At 62.5% G+C, this 20,212-nt stretch overlaps 1 protein-coding gene across 1 annotated transcript in view; it reads right to left on the reverse strand.

The window, feature by feature from the left end:
- Slit3 (slit guidance ligand 3) overlaps positions 1-20,212 on the reverse strand; it is a 245,361-nt gene that overhangs the window by 6,890 nt on the left and 218,259 nt on the right. The window contains exons 14-29 of the mRNA XM_069994000.1: positions 19,169-19,332; positions 12,318-12,468; positions 12,133-12,207; positions 11,508-11,651; positions 10,809-10,952; positions 10,364-10,527; positions 9,382-9,514; positions 8,978-9,046; positions 7,701-7,772; positions 7,189-7,260; positions 5,394-5,465; positions 4,197-4,360; positions 2,313-2,437; positions 1,140-1,237; positions 627-766; positions 317-410 (exon numbers count right to left, since the gene is read on the reverse strand). Of these exons, the coding sequence (XP_069850101.1) occupies positions 317-410; positions 627-766; positions 1,140-1,237; positions 2,313-2,437; positions 4,197-4,360; positions 5,394-5,465; positions 7,189-7,260; positions 7,701-7,772; positions 8,978-9,046; positions 9,382-9,514; positions 10,364-10,527; positions 10,809-10,952; positions 11,508-11,651; positions 12,133-12,207; positions 12,318-12,468; positions 19,169-19,332 (1,881 nt within the window). The remainder of the gene's footprint in view (positions 1-316; positions 411-626; positions 767-1,139; positions 1,238-2,312; positions 2,438-4,196; positions 4,361-5,393; positions 5,466-7,188; positions 7,261-7,700; positions 7,773-8,977; positions 9,047-9,381; positions 9,515-10,363; positions 10,528-10,808; positions 10,953-11,507; positions 11,652-12,132; positions 12,208-12,317; positions 12,469-19,168; positions 19,333-20,212) is intronic.

The raw sequence follows: 20,212 nt of genomic DNA on the forward strand, positions 1-20,212 counted from the left end.
CCATCCATCCACCTACCCATCCATCCATCCATCCATCCATCCATCCATCCATCCATCCTTCCATGATCTCTGTCTCTTGGCAGAAACCTAGAGAAAGAGAAAACTCACCAGAGACAGAGGTGTGAGCAAAGGGAAACATACTGAGAAGATCAGAACACGAAGGAGGCAGAAACAGAGAAACGCATAGCAGGAGAGAGGGAGAGGGGAAGAAAGGGAGGGAGGGAGGCAGGGAGGGGGTGGCCCACTCAGAGCCTCAACCCCAGACTGGTGGGGACCCAGTCGGTGAGCCGCGCGGGGCCGCGCAGCCTGGCCTTACCGGAACCCCTTGTCCAGGGACACGCACTTGGCCTCGTGCTGGCACGGGTTCATCCCGGGCACGCAGTGGTTGATCACCTCGTCACACAGCTCGCCTGGCGGGCACGGGGAAGAGAAGTCAGGTGTCGGGGGACGAGGGGGTGGATAGCGGGGGACAGGTGGGTGTGGACATGAGACTGCAGCCATGGATCCTCCTGTCCTTCAGGGCACAGGATGGCTGGGGACCGGGGCTGTCTGGCATGTGCCGGCCGTGCCGGGAGGCGGGCGCACACCGGGCCGGGGTGGGCGGGCGGGGAGGCGGGCGTACTGACCCGTGTAGTTGGGCGGGCACACGCACGCGTAGTTGTTGATGCCGTCCACGCAGGTGGCGTTGTTCTCGCAGTCATTGTCCTCACAGTCGTCCGGGTTGACCTCGCACCGATGCCCCTCAAAACCCAGGGGACAGGAGCAGCTGTGGGGAGGGCGGGGAGCCAGGCGCCCGGAGAGGCGGGTTGGAAGGGTGGAGAGAGCAGTTGGGGCAGTCGGTTAGTCTGGTGTTTCTCGGGGACACACCAAGAAACGGTTCCCTGGGTCTTCCCACTCTAGCCTCCTGTCACCTCATTCCGGAAGGCCCTCCCCGCTTCCCCCCCAGCTGGAGGTGGCTTCTGGAATGGCTCATGTCTGTGCAGCGGTCTGTGCCGCTGGCTTCTGGAGGCCGGTCCCGGCCATCCCACTGGCTGGGTGACTCTGGGCAAAGGATGTTCCCCCCCTTGCTGCCTGTTTCCTCTGCACGGGGTGGGCGGGGTGGGGTAACAGCCTGGGTGAGCGGCGGCCCGAGCGCCTACCTGAACCCTTCCCGGTGGACCTCGCTGAGGTGGCAGGTGCCGCCGTGCTGGCAGGGGTCCTGGGCACAGGGGTTGACGGGCACGGCGCAGTCCTTGCCCTGGGGGATGCGAGAGGGACAGGGGTCTGGGGAGGGACCCACGGGGCCCTGGGAGCTCCCAGCCTCCTCCAGGGAGAAGGCGAGGGGATGGAGCCCAGGGGCTGTGACGCCAGCGTCACCACGCCCTCCTCTGTCCTGGAGCGTTCCGGATGCATCTCCTCTCCGTCGGCTGAAGGTGAAGCTTCCTGACCTTTGCTAGGGTGAACTCAGCACCCAGCAGAGGAGGGTGGACAAAGGTCCTGGGGCAACCAGCAGACCCAGAGGGGGGGGGCGGAGCCACTGGCTTGTTCTCATTGTGCAGTGAGCTCAGGCTGCGGGCGGCTGGGCGGGTGAGGTCAGGCTCTGCCCATGGGGTCGCTGGAGCTGGGAAGCAGCTGGCAGTAGGCAGGCGGGCTGGGCCGAGGGACAGGCCTGGCCTCTGTGCACCCCCCTCCCCAGCCCCACGGGCCTCAGGGAATAATAACTGAGAACCCCCAATGCCCAAATCCAAAATCCAGAATGTTCCGAAACACTGGTGCTGGCCTCACACCACACAGAAAAGGCCCACCTGACTTTGTCCATCTGCCTGTCTGTCTGTCTGTCTAGCACCACCCATGCACAACGGCTCAGGGACAGTGCCCGGCCCTGTGTCCACACCCCATGACATGTGGGTAGACTGGGTCTCATGCCCTTGCTGGCCGAGGTGGTGAGCTGGTGGGGGGGGGCTGGCCTGCAGACCCTGCTTTCCTCAGGGCCTCTCATGCTGCAAGCAACTCCTCCAGACAGGACTTGGGGGTGGGGGGTTGAGGCAGGGGTCGGGGGGTGCCTTCATCCAAGGGCGCCCCAACATTCTGGCTTTGGGGGTGTCATCTCCCCCGGTCCCACCGAGAAAACACAAAGGTAGCGTTTCCTCCCAGGCCCCAGCGCATCCTTGCCGGGACGCAGGGGGTGGGGGGATGTGGGATGCCCTCTGACTGGCATGGAGGAGAGTAAAGGAACTGGGACACGGAGTTGCCCAGGCCGCCCTGGGCACGGCCATCGTCGGCCCAGCCTCCCCGCCCCGAGGCCGAGACAGAGAAGACGCTGGATGCCGTACCTTGTGGCTGGGGGGGCAGGCGCAGCGGAAATGCTCCACGGGGTCCGGGCGGCACGTGCCGTTGCTCTTGCACGGGCCCGAGAGGCAGGCGTTACACTTGGCCGCGATGCTGACGTCTGCTGGCCCTGGGCGGCGGAGCAGGGTGTCAGGGGCAGGCCCCCCGGGAGGGGGGTGCTGCCCACCGCCCTCCCTCCCTCCCGCCCTCCCTCCCTCCCTTCCTTCCTCCCTCCCTCCCTCCCTCCCTCCCTCCCTCCCTGCCTCCCTCCCTCCCTCCCCTCGCTGCCACTCCCCACGCCCGTGCCCCAGGGCGGCTGGCTCTGTCTGGCTGGAGTCCCAGTCAGCCAGCCACTGTCCAGCGTCCAGCCAGCGTGAGTCACAGCGGGATGCTTCCCAGAAGCTCTCCACAGTGACATCAGTTACAGGAATTAGCCTGATCCAATTTGGGTGCTAATCTGTGAACAATGCACCATAATGAGGAACCCTGGGTGTATCTTCACGTTCTGGGAAGCTGGGCCGGGGCTCTACAGGGATCTTACGTGGGCTGGGCTAAGGCCAGAGACACAAGGAAGTCCTCCCTGCAGTGCGGCTCCCCAGATCAGGAAGCTGCCCAGGGGCGATGCTGGGATGGTGTTTGGGGGCCTCCCCCCCCAGGATGGGGTCAAGGGTCTCCCGCTGGCTTTCTTCAGCAGGAGGGTGGAGGGGAGGCCCCACCTCCCCTCCCCATCACGGAGCTTTGTCGCCGGGCGGGGTGTCTGTGCTGTGGCCAGCTGTGACCAACCAGGGCCCCCCGTGTCCAGGTGAACTGCATCGCAGGACTTTAACGGGTCCTAGCTCGAACAGTCCAAACACAAAGCGACAAAAACCAAAGCAACAAGAGGGGCTGGGAAGGTGGCTCCGTGGTGGAGCGCTCGCCCAGCATGCATGAAGCCCTGGGTGCGACTCCTCAGCACCACATACACAGAAAAAACCGGAAGTGGCGCTGTGGCTCAAGGGCTAGAGCGCTGGCCTTGAGCAAAAAGCAGCTCAAGAACAGCCCGGGCCCTGAGTTCAAGTCCTGTGACTGGCCAAAAAAAGAAAAAAAAATAGAGCGGTGAAACTAGCTGAAATTGTTTTAGGAAGGCAGAAGGGACTTGGCTGCGTAAGTGCGTGGAAATGTCACAACCGAATCCTCCCCCGTATAACTCATGTGCACCAATAAAGAAAACAAGGCACTCAGAGGACACGAAGTCTGCGCATAAAGATGAGGAGCATGGAGTCTGACGTGGTACCATCACGGGGAGATGATGTGCGCTGGGAGTGTATGTTCTTGATCCGGCACAGTGGCTCACGCCGGGACCCCCAGCTGCTCTAGGCCAGCATCGGGAGGGCCACAACAAGTGAGTGAGCTCACCCGGCAACCACCAAGGCCACACCGCCATGCATCTGTCACCCCGGGCGCTGGGGATGCAGACGACAGAACCACCGTGGAATAACCAGGGCTGGCTGAGAGGCCCTGAGGTCAGACCGCAGTCTGTCCCAGGACGGGGGGCTCATGTGTGCAGGTTCAACCCACCACAGGAAGCAGTCACAGAGTCCCAGCCAAACGCAGGGCCTCGACTTTTGCTCATCACGCCCCAAACAGCATAGGACAGCAACATGTTATCCCGCGTTTGCATCCCAGTAGGTCCTACCATAGCAGTTTTTGAGGAAATCTGACACCCAGTAAGGGGGGCTTTGGTACCCCTGGGGTCCAGTCTCCCCTGGATGCTGAGGGATCTGTGACCCTGGAGGTTCAGATGCAGAGCGTGTGGTAGTGCGTGCACAGTGCAGGAGGGCTTGCGTGACTCGGGGGGCAGAGCAGGCCCCCCGACCCCCACCCTCCAGGGGGGAAGCGGCAGCACTTACCCCTGCACTGGAAGCGGTGGGTGGGCGTGGTGAGCAGGAGTCGGTCGGCCATGGACTCGGGGCTGCTGCAGCGGGCGATGCCGGGCTCTTTGTATCCGGCCTTCACCCACTCCGAGAGCCAGGCCAGGCTGCAGTCACAGTGCAGAGGGTTTGTTCCCAGCGCCCTAGGAGGCAGAAGGGGGTGTGAGGCCCGCCCACGGGCAGAATCTGCATGCTGGGGCTGGCTGGGGTGGGGTCCCACCTGGCGCCCGTAGGAGAAGCCGAATTCCCAACCCCACCGAGTCCGCCACCTCTCAGGCTTTGCTCTGCGGTCTGAACCTAGGGAGCAGCCTCAAGTCACTCGACCTGGAGACCCAGGGCAGGGGTGGGCGGGAGGGTGGGAGACGTGGAGGGAGCTCTTAGGTGCGGTCCAAGTGGTATTAGGAAGAACATTCTAGAATTTATTTTTTTTTAAATGATACTTTTTTTTTTTTCTGATCCTGGGGCTTGAACGCAGGGCCTGGGCGCTGCTGTCTCTGAGCCTCTTTGTGCTCAAGGTGAGTGCTCTACCACTTGAGCCACAGCTCCACTTCTGTTTTTTTCTGAGTAGTTTATTGGAGATCAGAGTTTCACGGACTTTCTGGCCCAGGCTGGCTTTGAACCGTGATCCTCAGATCTCAGCTTCCTGAGCAGCTAGGATGACAGATGTGAGCCACCGGCACCCAGCTAAAAATTCTATTCTTTTGTCACGTTTATGATGCAGTTTCCTATTACAAATATCACTGTACATAATACTTGTTAGAATGATAACATGTTATCAAGTATATGTATGTGCATATAAACATATATATATAGAGAGGATGCATGAACTGAAGTAAGTGTGTATGTGTGTGTGTGTGTGTGTGTGTGTGTGTGTGTGTGTGTTACAAACTCAAGATCTGTCAAAAATCTAGCAGTAGAAAATCCTTCTGCCCTGCAGGTTCTACCTGGGCAGATGCAACCAACTGAGGGCCAAAAGTAAGAGAAAGAGTCGTGGCCAGGCCCCTCAGGTAGAGACTGGCTTTCTTCCCTAATCCAGGCCGTAAAGCAACCATCTCCGCAGCATTTATATGGTTGAAGATGGGTGGGGCGTATGCAAATCAGGCTGTTTTGCATAAAGGACGTGAGCATTTTTGCCCTTGGGTACCCGTGCGCACAGGAGGGGTGGGGGCTACTCACAGGTGGGACAGGGACGTCAGGTCGTTGAAGGAGCCTTCGGGGACGCTGGAGATGTCGTTGCCGTGAAGGGTCCTGGGGCACAGGAGGCACAGGTCAGGAGGCCGCAGTCTGGGCCCGGCTCAGCCCCTCGGTGCTTCCCAGAGCCGCCCTGCTGGCAGCTCTGGCTGATTCTCCCCTCCACCCCCCCGCCCCCAGCCCGGTGCAGGTGCCCAGCGTTCCTCTGCATGAAAGCAGAGGGTTGGGGGAGGGAGGGGGGACGGCTTCAGAGCTCTGGATGGAATCAGAACCCAGCCCCTGTTCGTGGTGACAGGTGCCAAGTCTCCATTTTGGAGAGGGCTTCAGAGGAGATGGACGGGAGGTGGTCACCTGCAGCCTGAGCTGGACCCGGCCAGCCTGCCGGCTCTGTAACCCTGTGCTGACCCCGCTCAGAGCCTCACTTTCCTGCTATACCGTGGGGAGAACAAAGCATGATTTGCCACAGAAGGCAAGTGGGACCAGGTGAACCCAGCGGTGAGAAGCAGGCATTGGAAACTGCCAACTCAGTGGCAGAGCGCTGGCCTAGCACGCACGAAGCCCTGCGTGCGATTCCTCAGCACCACGTACACAGAAAAAGCCAGAAGTGGCGCCGTGGCTCCAGTGGTAGAGCGCTCGCCTTGAGCAAAAAGCAGCTCAGGGAGAGCGCCCAGGCCCTGAGTTCAAGCCCCAGGAATGGCAGGGAAAAGAAAGAAAGATTTGGGTGCTGCATGCACAGGTGCTCACATCCACTTGCAGACAACGAAGCTGCGGATTTCAGAAGACCCCGTGGCGCCCCGCAACTGTCTCTGCTGCCACGTTATTATGTTCTCTACTCTTCACCTCTGCTTCCTTGTCACAGACGTGGCTGTATTTCAGCCGTCCGTGGTTTCCTTCCACTGTCCTCCCACAGTCTTTCTCATAGCGTAAATGTTTACAAGGAATAATAATTGTTTCTTTCTTCCAGGCACAGCTAGGTGGTAAAACCCTTCCTACATTGCTGTTTTTTGTTTTTTTTTCCACCTAAGGCTACCGTGGTACCATGTGAGCCACGGCTTTTTGGTGGCCTCTCCGGGCAGACTTTGAACCACCACCCTCAGATCTCAGCTTCCTGAGTACTAGGGTGAGAGGCGCGAGTCTCTGGCGCCCGGCTAGCCTGCTGACTCTTCATTCAAGGAGCCAAGCGTATCGCACAGAGATGAGTTTTCCGTCTGATGGCGTATGCGGAGGGCTGGGGAAGTGGGGATGGTGCCGGGCACCCCCTTACCCCCGAGAGGTAACAGGCAGACAAACGCTATTTCTTTTTGCTCCTCCCATTCTGATGCCCACTGAGCTGTCCCAACCAGAGCTCCCCTAATTGTGAACGGGTATACAGAGATCTGCTTTCCAGCAGTCGACTTAATCATAACAGTTGGTAGACGGGGGTGTGGGGGGGTGGTGAGGGCCGGGCAGGGCCGGGCAAGGGGCTGGAATGGTCTGACGCCCCGAGGAGCGGAGGCCCGTGCCATACCCAAAGCCAGAGGGAGGCTGGGCGCGGCCCTCCGCACGGAGGGCTCCCTGGAGGACCGACGTGGCACGCTAGGCCCTGGGTCCTGTCCCACTCCGGCCCGCGCAGGGCCCCAGGGGCCGTGCAGTTTGCTGGGGGGAGGGCTCCCCCATGGCGGTGGCCGGATGGGCCTCGGGGAGGGGGGGCGTGGGACGCGGGCCCTCAGGTTGACCCTCCCCATACCCCCCCCGCCGCCCCTAGCCGTCGAAAACCCAACCCCGGGCCCCGGGGACTCACAGCACTCGGAGGGAGCGCAGCCCGTGGAAGGCATGGACGGGGACGCACCTCAGCCGGTTGTAGCTCAGGATGCTGCGGAAGGAGGCGCGAGGTGTCGGGCCGTGCCCCAGCTATGCCCGGGTGTGGATGAGCCCCGGGGTACAGCCGGCCACTCCCAGGTACACAGCCCCCCCTTCCCCGTCTAAACGCACCCACACAGGACCCTGACAGGGAGAGTCAACGCCAGGAAGCGCGTTGGCTCCAGGCCTCTGCCTCCCCCAGGGTCCGGGGCCGGCCTCCCGCTGGGCCAAGCACACACAAAGCCTCGGGAGTCAGTGCATCTGAGCCAGACACCATGCTGGAGGCAGAGGCCTGTGGGGCGCAGGAGGCTGGGTGCCTGCATGAACGAGGCCAGCCTCTGCCCCCTCCTCTGCCCACTTTCCTGCCGGTGACCCAGGCCCACCCCTCGCCCTGGCAGAGCAAGGAGCAGAGCCGCTGGGGGCACGGTCGGCGGGCCGCCGGCCTCTACTCACAGGGTGGACAGGTGGGTCATGTTGCTGAAGGTGTAGTTGGTCAGCACGCTGATGCTGTTGTTGCTCAGGTCGCTAGGAGGAGCAAAACACAGGGCCATGGCTTACCGTTGGCTGTGTTCGAAGGAAGATTTCCCCGTGTCACATTTGCATCCCATCCATCCGTCCGTTTGTCTGTCCGCTTGTCTTTCCACCCAACCACTATCTATCCATCATCTATCTGACCATCCATCAGTCTACGCATCCACCTGTCTACCCTCCTATCATTAATCCATCTACCCATCTACTCATCCATTCACCTATCTATCCACATGTCCATCAATCCATCCATCTATGCATGCATCTATGCATCTATCACCAATCCTCTATCCATCCGTCTATCAGACCATCCATCCATGCATGCATCCATATATCCATCTCTCTGTCCATCCACATGTCCATCTGTCCATCCATCCATTCATCTATCCATCTATCTGACCATCCATCCATCTATGCATGCATGCACCCATATATCCGTCTGTCCATCCACATGTCCACACATATGTCCATCTGTCCATCCATCCAACCATCTGGCCATCCATCCATCCATCCACCATCTATCTATCCATCAATTTGTCCATCTATCCTTCCATCCATCCATCCATCCATCCACCCACCCATCTATCAGTCCATCCATCCATCCATCCATCCATCCATCCATCCATCCATCCATCCACCCGTCTACCCATCCATCCATTTGTCCATCCATCCATCCATCCATCCATCCTTTTATCCATCTACCTGTCCATCCATCCATCCATCCATCCATCCATCCATCTGTCCATCCATCCATCCATTTATCCACATGTCCATCCATTCATGCATCCACCCATCCATCCACACATTACCAATCACTGATCCACTCAGCCACATATCCACCTCCTCATCCACTCATCCAATCACGAATTCACTTATCTCCCTGTCCACCCACCCATTTGCCCATCCATCCACCCACCCACCTGCTCCTCCATTCCCTCGCCCACCTATACACCCAGTCACTGTCCTATTTACCACCTGCCTTCTCTGTCCACCCACCATGCACCCTCCCACCTCTTTAGCTACTGGCCCAGTGTGCACGCATCCTAATGCTCGTCTTCCATTGCAGCTCTGGTTCATTCTCCCATGCACTTACACGAGTAAGTGGATAGTTAAGTGGGCACACACACACACACACACACACACACACAGTGCCCGCAGCACTCACAGGAGCAGCCCAACCCCCCCCCCCCCAGGCTGCTCACATGAGTGTCAGGTGGCGGAGAGTGGCCAGCTCCCTGGGCACCGTGGTCAAGTGGTTTCCTTCCAGGTACCTGGGACACAGGAGCAGAGTGACGATGTGCGTGGGGAGAACCCGCCCCGCGGGGGACTGCCCTGCCGGGCTGGGCGGCTCTGCTGAGCCTTGGCTTCCTCAGAGCTCAGCCTCCCGAGTGGCTAGGATTACAGGCGTGCGCCGCGGCACCGGGCCTGGCCTGTCTCTCCAGTGGAAGGCGCTCCCACCACCGGGGCTGGAGAGCAGCCCCCGTCTCCCGGTCTCCACCCCTGCCCGGGCTCCTTCTCTACCACCTTCTCCTCTGCTCCCGCAGCTGGGGGTGGCACAGAGTTCCCGGGGACGGCACCCAGGCGGATGCCCGAGGCTGGCACTCACAGCTCCGTCACGTCCCTGGGCATGCCGGCGGGGAGGCCGCGGAGCCCCTTGTGGCTGCACCGAACCACGGTGTCCACGCACGTGCACGGCTCCGGGCAGCGCGGGCTGGGCTGGCAGCTGCTCTCCTCGTTGCCTGCAGAGACCAGGGAGGGTGAGCACGGAGGGTGAAGAGCCCAGCAGGGGAGAGTCAGGCAAGGCGAGACGGTCAGCGTGCGCTGCCCCACCCCGGCAATGAACCAGAGCCAGGGTGAAGGGAGGGGCCGGTGTCCTCCGTGGCAGGACTTGTCTGCCTTTCCTGGTGTTTCGAGGCTGCTGGCAGAGCCTCGAGGAAGCAGAGGGAGGGAGGGGAAGGAGGTCTCACCAGTTTCCCTAACTGTGCTGCTGGCTGAAACACACCTGGGCTCTGGGACCAGAGCCCCAGCCCCGGGTCTTCCCATGTGCATGTCCCACACAGGGGCTGGACCCCCCCCGCCATTCTCTCTCCCTCTCCCCCGCCTCTCTCTGTCAGTGTTGGTCCTGAGGCTTGATCTCAAGGCCTGAGCCTTGTCCCTGAGCTTTTGTGCTCAAGGCTAGTTAGTGCTCCACCACTTGAGCCACAGCGCCACTTCCGGCTGCTTGGTGGAGATCAGAGTCTCACAGACTTTCCCGCCCCAGGCTGGCTCTGAGCCCCCATCCTCAGATCTCAGGCTCTCGAGTAGCGAGGGGAACAGGTGTGAGCCGCCGGTGCCGTGTTTTAATGAGAACATGCTATGAAAGAAAGACAGGGCCCAGGGCTCCCAGGATGCACAGCACCGGGGCCCCCAGCGCGGCCCGCGGGGGACACGACGGTGTCCTCCCGGAGCTCACCGGGATCTGAGCTCGAGGAGGGCCGGGTCAGGACCCCTGGAGCCGGCCATGGAGCCGGGTGGAGCCCAGGCGGGGGCTGGGCCCGTCCCTCCCCGGGCGCCCGTCCCTCCCCGGGCGCCCGCCCCGCCCCGCTCACCTTCGCAGGTGAAGTCCTGGGAGGCCACGTCCTGGATGGGGATCTCCCTGAGGAAGGAGGGCCTCTGGCACCGTGGGTTCCCACTGACCACGCGCCGCTGCCTCAGCCAGCGGCCCAGCCAGGCCAGGTGGCAGTTGCAGTTGAAGGGGTTGGACAGCAGGTTTCTGAGGGCGCCAGGGCAAGGGAACGGCACGTGCACTTAGTTCCCCATTGGCCTGGTCCCCCACAGTCTGCTCCAGCCACCACACCACAGGGCCTTTGCACAGACTCTTCCGGCACTGAAGGAAGCGTGCTGGCTGCTTTCTGCCACGAGCTGGCCCTCCAGAATGTTCCCCCCCCCCCGCCCCGTGCTCAGTCCTGCCAAGGGAGGGGGGCGCCCTTCCAGGATGATGGACGGGAGGGCGACCTGGGTGGGAGGGGCTCGCCCGGGCCGGCCAGGACTCACATGGTGGACAGGGAGACCAGCGTGGTGAAGGCTCCGGGGGCGATGGTGGCAATGCGGTTGTCATAGAGCGAGAGCAGCCGCACGGAGCTCAGGCCGGCAAACGTGTCGTTGCCCACGCAACTGATCAGGTTGCTCCGCAGCATCCTGGAGAGGGGAGGAGCGGTGAGGGGGAGGGGGAGGAGGGCAGAGGGGAGGGGGGCAGGGCTCCCGTCCTGCAGCGCCCCGGGGAGTGTGCGTGGTTACAAGGCCTGCACAGGCGTGCATTCATGTGCGTGAAAATCAGATTTTCCTATGAACACGGCTTCATCCTCAGGTACGGCGTGTGCACGCAGGTGTGCACAGGTGTCTGCACGCAGGTCACTTCTATAAACTCGTGTCTGCCTGTGTGTGGGGGTAAACTCGTGTGTGTGTCTCCCTCACCGTGCTTCAGGGATGCAGTGTGCAGGTGTGCACGTGTGTGCGCACGTGTGTGCGTGTATCTGTGTGGTATCTACACATGCGTGCTGGAATACATGTCCCTTTGTGGGTGCATCTACTTGTGTGTGTCTGCGTTGTCATACGTGAGCATTGGTGTGGCGTGCCTGCCCGCGCATACGTGTATGCACACGTTCACACGCATACGCACGCCCACATGCGCACCGTGTGGCTTGGATCCCCCCTCCCCGCCCCCCGGTCCCCGGGGGCTGGCCGGGCGCTCACAGGGTCTTGAGGCCGCTGAGCCCGTGGAAGGCCCGCCCGTGCACGGCCTGCAGCTGGTTCCCGGTCAGCACCAGCTCCTGCACGGCCGCCGCTCCCTCGAAGGCACCCTCTCGCACCTCCCGGATCTTGTTGTTGCTCAGGTTTCTGCGAGAGGGAGACGGATGGAAAGGGGGACCCCTCAGCCCCGCAGACACCCCAGCCCAAAGGCCTCAGCCCAAAGGCTTCGTGGTGGGGGCTCAGATGCCGGCCCCCGACGGTCAGCTCTGGGCAGTGGCGGATGGGGACCCCGCAGCCGGGCACTGACCCCACGGGGCCGGAGGGGACTGGGCGACATTGTGTTTCCAGTGTCCCTGGGCTCTGGTGGATCGGAGCCGGGCACGTTCTGTCTGTCTGTCTGTCTCTCAGATCTCGCCAGCAGGGACCAGTGAGCAGAGAAGACTGGAGAAAACCCAGGGGGTCCCCTTCCCGGAGGGGCGCGGCTCTCGGGAAGGCCCAATCATCAGACACGAGGCCTCCCCAGGAACAGCCGTGCGCCCGGGGGTCTGTGCTCCCCGGCACGGGAACGGCGTGGGGAAAACCGGGGCAGGAGGGGGAGGCGGCAGCCGCGCCCCAGCACGTGACTTACATCTTCCGGAGGTTGGGCAGCTTCTTGAAGACGCCGGTGGCTTCTAGAACAGAGATCTCGTTGTCGTTGAGCCGCCTGTGGGGGCAGAGGCAGGGGTGGGGGTGACTTAACTGTGGGGGTGACTGGGGAGGCGGTGGGGGGCGGGGCTCCCGTGGAGGGGCGGCGGGGGAGGGGGCTGGACTCACAGGTCGGTGACGTATTCAGGGAGGTGAGCGGGGACCCGGGACAGCTTCTGGCTGGCGCAGTCCACCACCGTACCCTCGCAGCGACACTTTTCGGGGCACACCAGGTCCATGAAGCACTGGCTGCTGAGCCGGCTGCGGTAATCCTCGGAGCCTGGGGGGCCAAAAGGGGGGGCGGGTGTCAGCGGGAGGCGGCCCGGGCCCAGGCCGTGGCGGGGGACGGGCGAGGCCTTTTGCCGTGGGTGGTGGGCCACCTGGCTGACCCGTAGGCCTGGCCACGCGTCACGTGTGACCTCGGGGAGCCAGGCGCGGTCACGGGTCTTTGGGAGGAGCTGAGGCCAGCCCCCCGTGCTGGGCTCGGAGGAGCCACAGGTGTAAGTGTGCGTGCAAGGGCACGCAGCCTGCCGTGCGTGCGTCTGCAGACGCGCGTGCTAACCGGAGCGCAGTGTGGTGCCTGGGCCGGAAGCCAGGGCCGCACTCGACCACTGAACCTTGGGGCCTTGCTGAGGGAAGAGGCTCCGACAGGGCTTCCGTGGGCACTCCAGGGGCGGGCACCGGCACCGGAAGGGCCGCAGATGCCCCAAAGGAGCCCTGGCCTGTGCTCCCAAGTGACCGCTGACAAGCGGCCTTGGCTTGCTCAGGGCTGGGCGCTGGGAGAATTAGAACCCACAACATTGGCGCCGGGCGGCTGGTAGCCCTTCTCATTTTTATTTTTTATTTGTCTGTCGTGGGGCTTGAACTCTTGGCTGGGCGCTGTCCCTCAGCTCTTCAGCTCAAGGCGAGCGCTCTACTGCTTGAGCCACAGCGCCACTTCTGGTTTTCTGGTGGTTTATTGGAGATTGGAGTCTCAGGGACTTTCCCACCCAGGATGGCTTTGAACTGCAATCCTCAGATCTTAGCCTCCTGAGTGGCTAGAATGACAAGCGTGAGCCACTGGTGCCCGGCTTATTTTTATTGTTTAAAAAGAGGACAGATAGGAAATAATGGTGACACGTTAAATTTGGAAGTCTGTGAAGAAGAGCAAAGGGTTTGTGAGAGTCCGGCTCAGGCTGTGTCTCGGGACAGCGAGCCCTGAGCTGGGAAGGGGAGCTGCACAGTTACATATCTTATTATTATCTCTCCCCGCCCCCCAACATCGCACTTCTCTCAGGGTCTCCTGGGAACAGACGGGCTGACCGTCGGATGTCTCTGGGGACCCCCGGCGGATACCCGCGAGCCCGCGGGACACGGCGGCTCCCCAGACAGACACCCACGGGGCCCGGCCTGCCGCCCTCCCCTCATTCACCCACCAGCTCCATGCCAGGCCCACGTGCAGAGCTGTGGGGGCGTCCTGACCCCTGACCCAACAGGGCCAGGATCCTGTCCTGAGATTTGTGGACCCGAGTGTCCCCTCTCCTCCTGGGACCATCCTGGTCAGGAGCGAGCCTCGCGGCTGCCCGACGATGACGGACCCTCCCTGCTGGGACCAGGGAACCGCAGCGGGCTGCTTCCTCCTGTCCCGCCCTGCTCCATCTCCTCAAGCTCAGGAAGACACAACCAGCACGTGGATCTCAGCCCTGGAGGCCCAGCGTGTGCTGCAAATCCGCTGCCAGGGCTGGTCACCCCCAGGCCGTGGAGCAACTCTGACCTGGACACACCCCTGGGAGACCCCCTCCTCACCCCGGGGAACCTCGCTTTGCAAACCCTGCTGGGCCCCCGGCTGGAGCTACAGGGTGCCCACGGCGCGTGCGTGCGTGTGTGCGTGTTCTTCTGTGGGAACAGGTCTATCACAAGATCCTTGCGGCGTGGCGGCATCCTGGCCTCTGACTACAGGCGGAGGACAGGGGAGGCGGCGGCCTCGGCATGCTGGGCCGGCTGTGGACACGTTCCTTGGAAGGGGGTGAGGCCGTGTGGGGTGAGCGGGAGGAGCTCTGGGACGGGCGGGCAGCGCACCCGTGGGGTTGTAACTGTGAGATTCTACCGTCGTGATAACCGGCCAGCCTCGGCCACGGAGCGGCTGACCCAGCTTAAAGAAACCATCCCGCGATCAGACCCGTGTGTTTTCCCTGGGCTTTCTCCTGCCGTTTTGCCTGAGCTCTACTTGGCGGTACCCAGGGGCTTGGGGAGGGAGAGGACAGAACTGTGTTCCAGTATCTGCACGTAACCCCGACAAGTTCCTTCTGTGGCTGGAACCGGCCCTCAGCGCCGCTTCTATCACACTGAACCTAGCAGGCTCCCACAGGGCCGTGTGTCCTGTTCATCACTACCCCACAGGACTTTGGCCGAGCTTGAAGAGTGAATTTCAATCTCACTGTGTATCTGTCGCCACCAGAAGCGCTGATGAGGTCGGAAGCAGCCGGGAGCGGCGGTGCTTTCTGCAAGATGTCAGGAGGATCTGAGGACAGACCTCCAATGCCCAGCCAGGCTTGTGCGGAGAGACCACGCCATCTGGTGTCCTTCCTGCCTGGGTTCCCCCCCCCCCAGGTTCAGAACACCAAAACCTGGTGTGTGATCACTGACAGCTTTAATAGACAGAGCGCGGAGTGTCACAGGTGGAAATCCACAGCAGTACGGCTGTGTGAGGAATCTCGGCCCCGTGGCCGCCTATGCCTCCCAGAAGTAACTCAGGAAGGTGGAGGTAAACCAGCCCCGGCCCCCGGGGGGGGAGGGGGAAGGAGGCCACGGCCCCAGGAGGCTGTGCCCTGTGCCAACTCTCCGGCAGCCGCTTGTTACAAGGAAGAAGTCACTAAATGCGTGGCCAGCTGAGCAGCTGGTTCGTGGGCCCAGAACACTCTCCTCCCCCCACCAATGCCCCCGAGATTGGACGGATGACAGAGAAGGAAAAGAGGGACGGAGGACCAAGTTCCGCCGTGGCCCAGCAGCGTGAACGGAAAGTGGCGAGCAGGAAAGGTGGTTAGTGGTGCGTGGAAGGTGGAGGCCGCAGCCAGCCGGGCACACGGACAGCGTCCCCACTCACGGGCCGGCCGGCCGGGGACCCGTCCCCGCAGCTGTTTTGGGTTTGTCCTCGCCAGCGGTTCCCCTCTGGTCTGAGCGCAGCTCTATCCCGGAGCCCAGCTGCATGGCCGGGGATGTGCCCGGGACCCACGCGAGGGGTCGGCTCCCCAGGCCTGGCCCCTGGCGCGGTGGGGTGGTGGGGCGGCGCTGAGGAAGGCTACGCTCTTCTGGACAGACGCCAAGTGTTAAGATAGGATGGAAAGTAAACGCAGCAGCGATCGCACTACACAGTCCAGCGTGAGGCCCACAGCAAGCTCTCGGTACATTATAAATAAAAAGTCTGGAGAGCTCCGGGGACACCAACGGCCGGGGTTCTGCAGGTGATCTGGGGTGGGGGGCCGGGGGTCGGGGAGAGCCACACAGCTCGCTGGGAGCTCTGGGTTCTAGGAGGGGTCTCCCGTGGGTAGGATGCAGATTCCAGCCCCCTGGTGAGCCGCACTGTGCTCCGGTTACAGCACAACAAGGGGTGCTCTCCACCCCTCGTCCCCCTGCATAGACAGCTGGGCTGGCATCAGGCTGGACTGGGTGGGTACCCCGGCCTGCCTCTGGCCCTCCGGGGGGGGGACCCCGGGAGGCCCCTCCCGGCCCCCCGGGCAGGCGGGCTGCGGCGTCCGAGTGGAGAAGCGTCCGGTGCTGGCGGTGACGGCGGCGGCCGAGCTGGAGAACGCCAGGCTTTCCTCGGTGCTTGACAGAACCATGCTTCGTTTGCAGAGCCGCCACATGGTTAGATCAAGCACAAGGGAAGGCCCCGCGGCCACGGACCAGGTCGAGGCGAGAAGCAGCGTCAGAGAGAGGACAGGAGCGGCCAGAGGGGGCGGGCGCAGGAGCGCAGCCGGAGCGGGGAAGCACCCGCCGGGCGGGAGCAGCCCCGGGAGTCCGGAGGGGACTTCCGCAGGACCCACGCCGCCCGGGCGCTCAGGGGGAAGACTCAGGAGCGAGGAGGGGCACCTGGGTACCAGGACTGCCCCAGGGGTGAAAGGACAGGCAGAGGTTTGCGTGCATGCGTGTGTGTGCGTGTGCGTGTGTTCCCGCCCGCCCGCACGGAGCCTAGCACTCTGTTCCAACTGACCAGACAGGGATCCCAGCACGGGGTCTTCTGCATGATGAGAGCCTGGACAGCCCCCGGACCCCACATCCTCTCCTCCATCCCCTACCTACCATAAAGACACCCACCATTCCCTCATACTCTTTTTTTGTTGTTGTCAGTCATGGGTCTTGAACTCTGGGCCTGGGCGCTGTCCCTCAGCTCTTCAGCTCAAGGTGAGCGCTCTACCACTTGAGCCACAGCGCCACTTCTGGTTTTCTGAGTGGTTCATTGGAGATAAGAGTCTCACAGACTTTCCTGCCCACGGCAGGCTTTGAACCTCGATCCTCAGCTCTCAGCCTCCTGAGTAGCTGGGATGACAGGCGTGAGACATTGGCACCGGCTCCCTTGTAGTCTTCATTAGGAAAAAGCATCCCTGCCCTACACCCTGACATCTCACTGCTTAGATATGGGGGTCCCTCCGTACTTCAGGCTCCCCAGAAACCTCCTGTCCAGACCGGGTGAGGTTAAATAGAGGAGGGGTCGTAGAATTAAAGAGAAAACACATCTTACACAAGAAAGAGAGATAGACAGACAGAGCGAGATTGAGCGAGAGCAATAGTGCGTGCAGCCCACAGGCTCTGGTCCGAGTGTCTGGGCCGGCTCACCGCGGTCACGGAGACCGTGGTCACGGGCTGTAGTCCCGGGGCCGTGGCCGGAGCGTCTGTCAGGCTTAGAGGAGGAAGGAGGGGGAGGCGGGGTGGCTGACCGTGAGCCCGGGCCGGGGCATCCTGTTCTGAGACCCTTTGGACCCCTTGATCTCCTTCCCTGGGCCGCACGGGGGGCACAAAAGGGAGACTGAGTGTGGCGGTCTTGGGGGCCGTTTTCACACACCCGCGGTCCCCAGGCTTCCTCCTTCCCGGGAGGGCTGGCGGTCTGTGAGCTGAGGCCGGCCTCCTGCACGGCTCAGCATCTCCACAGGGCGGGACATGGGCGAGGAAACAGGCCACAGCGCCCGCCCTCTGTGTCCTGGAACCAGCGCCCCATATGGTGTGTGGCGGGGAGGGGATAGCAGGCCTCTGGATGGTGCCCCCCACAGGCCTGAGCACACCAGAGCCTCGCAACAACCAACTCTACCCATTTCACGTGCCCCAAACCGTAATCCCCTCCGCTAGGGGCCCAGGGGCCAGGAAATGAGCCGCGGGGAGACTTGTCCTGGCATGTCTGACGATCAAGCCACCCCTAAACCGATCTCACAGCCCAGGGCAGAGAAGCAGAACCACCAGAGGGAGGGCTCCAAGTCGGCTCCTAATGACAGCAGCTGCTCGTAGGAAAGGAAGTGCACCCTATGATCTGCCCACTCCGGGGAGGGGCCTCTTCCTGCCCCCAGAGCTTTGAGCTCACCCATTCCCGCTGTGTCCCCCAAGGCCTAGGCTGGGCCCAGCCCGGGATCCCGTGTTTCCCAAGGCCTCTGGAGCAACCTGGTGGCTCCCCCGCCCCAGCACCCACTAAAGACAGGAGAATGCTCTCTCAGGCCACCAGCTCTGCTGAGCATTATTTAAAAAACAATGTGCTGTTTTGGACAAGATGAGTCTGAGACTCGGCCCTCTGCCTGCCTCCGGCCACCCTGGCACCCAGGTTTTTCTTTTTGATTTGCAAATGCTTCCAGGCATAGAAAAAGGGGGCAGGATCTTGCACACAGAGGGCGGGAGGGAGGGAGGGAGGGAGGGAGGGAGGGGGAAGGGTCCAGCTAGAGCTGTCAAAACTCAGTTCTGCTCTTTGCCAGCTCCCCTGGCTGTCTCTGTGACCCCTCCTCTGTTCTTTCCATCCTGCAGCCCTCCCCCCGCAGCCCACGGTGACGGCCCGGGCTGGGCGGGTCCCGGGAGCTGCAGGTCCTCGGGCCCTGGGCTGACCCTTCCCCCTCGGCAGCTCGGGGTCTTGACCTCCATTTGGGGTCGCTCGTGAGACTCAGGACCAAGGCTGGCCACACGCGCCCCCCCTCCCCCACTTCTGGCATTCATAGTCACGGGTGGGCCGGGGGGGGGCGTCTGGGGCTGCCGACCTCTCTATTCTGACAGTGGCCCGTGGGGTTGTGAAGCCCTCCGATGGGCTTACGTCCAGTCCCTAGACAGACTGGACTTGCAGGAGGGCTGCGCGTGTCTCCCGGTCCTCTCCCGGAGCCAGGCCCACGCCCGGACACCGTGGCACCCCTGTGGTCCGTCGGGCCTGGGGGGGGGGCGCTCCTGCGCGTGGAGATTTCCCCCAGTGCCAAGGGCAGGAAGGGTGAACTGTGTGTGCATCCAGCGGCTGGGGAGCCGGGCCGGGCCTGCCCCGTCTCCGGACACCATCGCCCGGCGGCGGGGGCTCCTCTCACCACCAGAGGACAGGAACCCGGAACCGTGACACCGGCTCTGGAGGGGGCTCCGTGACCCGAGCGCCCGCAGGAGACCGGGGCCGGCTGCCATTCTCTCTCCCTGCCCTTGGGGGAAACCTCACTTGGGAGAGGAAAAAAATCTCTGTCTCCCTGCTAGGACAAGACAGACGTGCAAAGGCTCCCCCTGGACAGCTCCCTCCTGCCCCAGGGCCCGGGGCTCCGAGAGCCAGCACCACGCTGTGTGTGTGTGTGTGTGTGTGTGTGTGTGTGTGTGTGTGTGTGTTTAGATCCATACGGTAATTGGTTTTTCTGCCGGGCTAACTGAATTTCCCCAATTGAATTTGCCAAGTGCTCTCTGGGAGCCGCGGCAGCGCTGGCTGCCCTCCAGACGGCATTACCGGCCCCTCCGGCCCCTCCCCCAGGCCCCCGCCCCTCCCCCAGCCCCCCCCCCCAGCCCGGTACCTGAGCAGCGGAACTTCTTGCTCTTGACCTGGCTGATGCGCTTGTTGGCCAGACGGCGGGGGCTGGCGCAGCGCGCACCGCTGGTCTCCACGGGGTTGTCCTGCAGGTACTCCGCCAGCCACCGCACGTGGCAGTCACACACGAATGGGTTCTGCGCTAAGTGGCTACAAGGCGGGGGGGGGGAGGGGGGACACAGTCATGGCTGTGAATCAGGAGGGGCCTGGGCCTGACACCAGCCGGGTCCCCACCCACGTGTCCTGGGAGACCTACGGGTTTTCTCTCTCCAGCCTCAGGGCCGGTACCCTCACACACGCACCCTGGCCTAACTTCCTCTGCTCCCCAAGGGAGCACTCAGCGCAGCACTGAGCGCCGAGCCCGGCCCGTGCAGGCCCGGGGCGGGGCTGAGCCATCGCGACCCTCTGTGAGGTGGACGCAGATGTGGCCTCCCTTGTGCGCAGCTGTGGGCGTGGGGATGAGAGGGAGGCGCTCCCCGTCAGGGGCGTGGGGCTGCGGGATGCAGGGGTCCGGGGGTCCAGACGGGGGTGTCAGTGGAGATGGAGCCTGCCTCCAGCACAGAGGCCTGTGTGCGAGGCGAGAGCCCCGGATCTCCTCTGCTGCGATTCAAGTCCTGGCGCTCCTTTGTCTTTCCTTCTGAGTCTTGGGTGGTTTGGGCTCAGGGGTTCTACCACTTGAACCACACACACCCCCGTCTTTTTTGGCTTTAGTTATTCTTTGGCTATAGGGCTCCCGGATCTGCCTATCTACATCTCCTGCAGCTGGGATGACAGATGCACACCGCCAAGCTCAGCTGGTTAGTTGGGATGAGGTCTTGCTACGTTTGTCTCTTTCCCCGGGGGGGGGGGGGAGGGGGGAGGGGGAGGGAGGGAGGGAGGGAGGGAGGATGGCTTTGCACTGAGATCCTCCCCAAATGGCTGGCACTACAGGCATGTATCCATCCCCAGATCCCAGTTTCTGCCTAGCTGTGCAACCTTGAGTAAGATGTTTAGCTTATCTGGGTCTTAGCTTCTCCCACATAAAGAATCC

This window comes from Dipodomys merriami, unplaced genomic scaffold, assembly GCF_024711535.1.
Source record: "Dipodomys merriami isolate MVZ:Mamm:240054 unplaced genomic scaffold, mDipMer1.0.p SCAF_44, whole genome shotgun sequence".
Classification (NCBI taxonomy): domain Eukaryota; kingdom Metazoa; phylum Chordata; class Mammalia; order Rodentia; family Heteromyidae; genus Dipodomys; species Dipodomys merriami.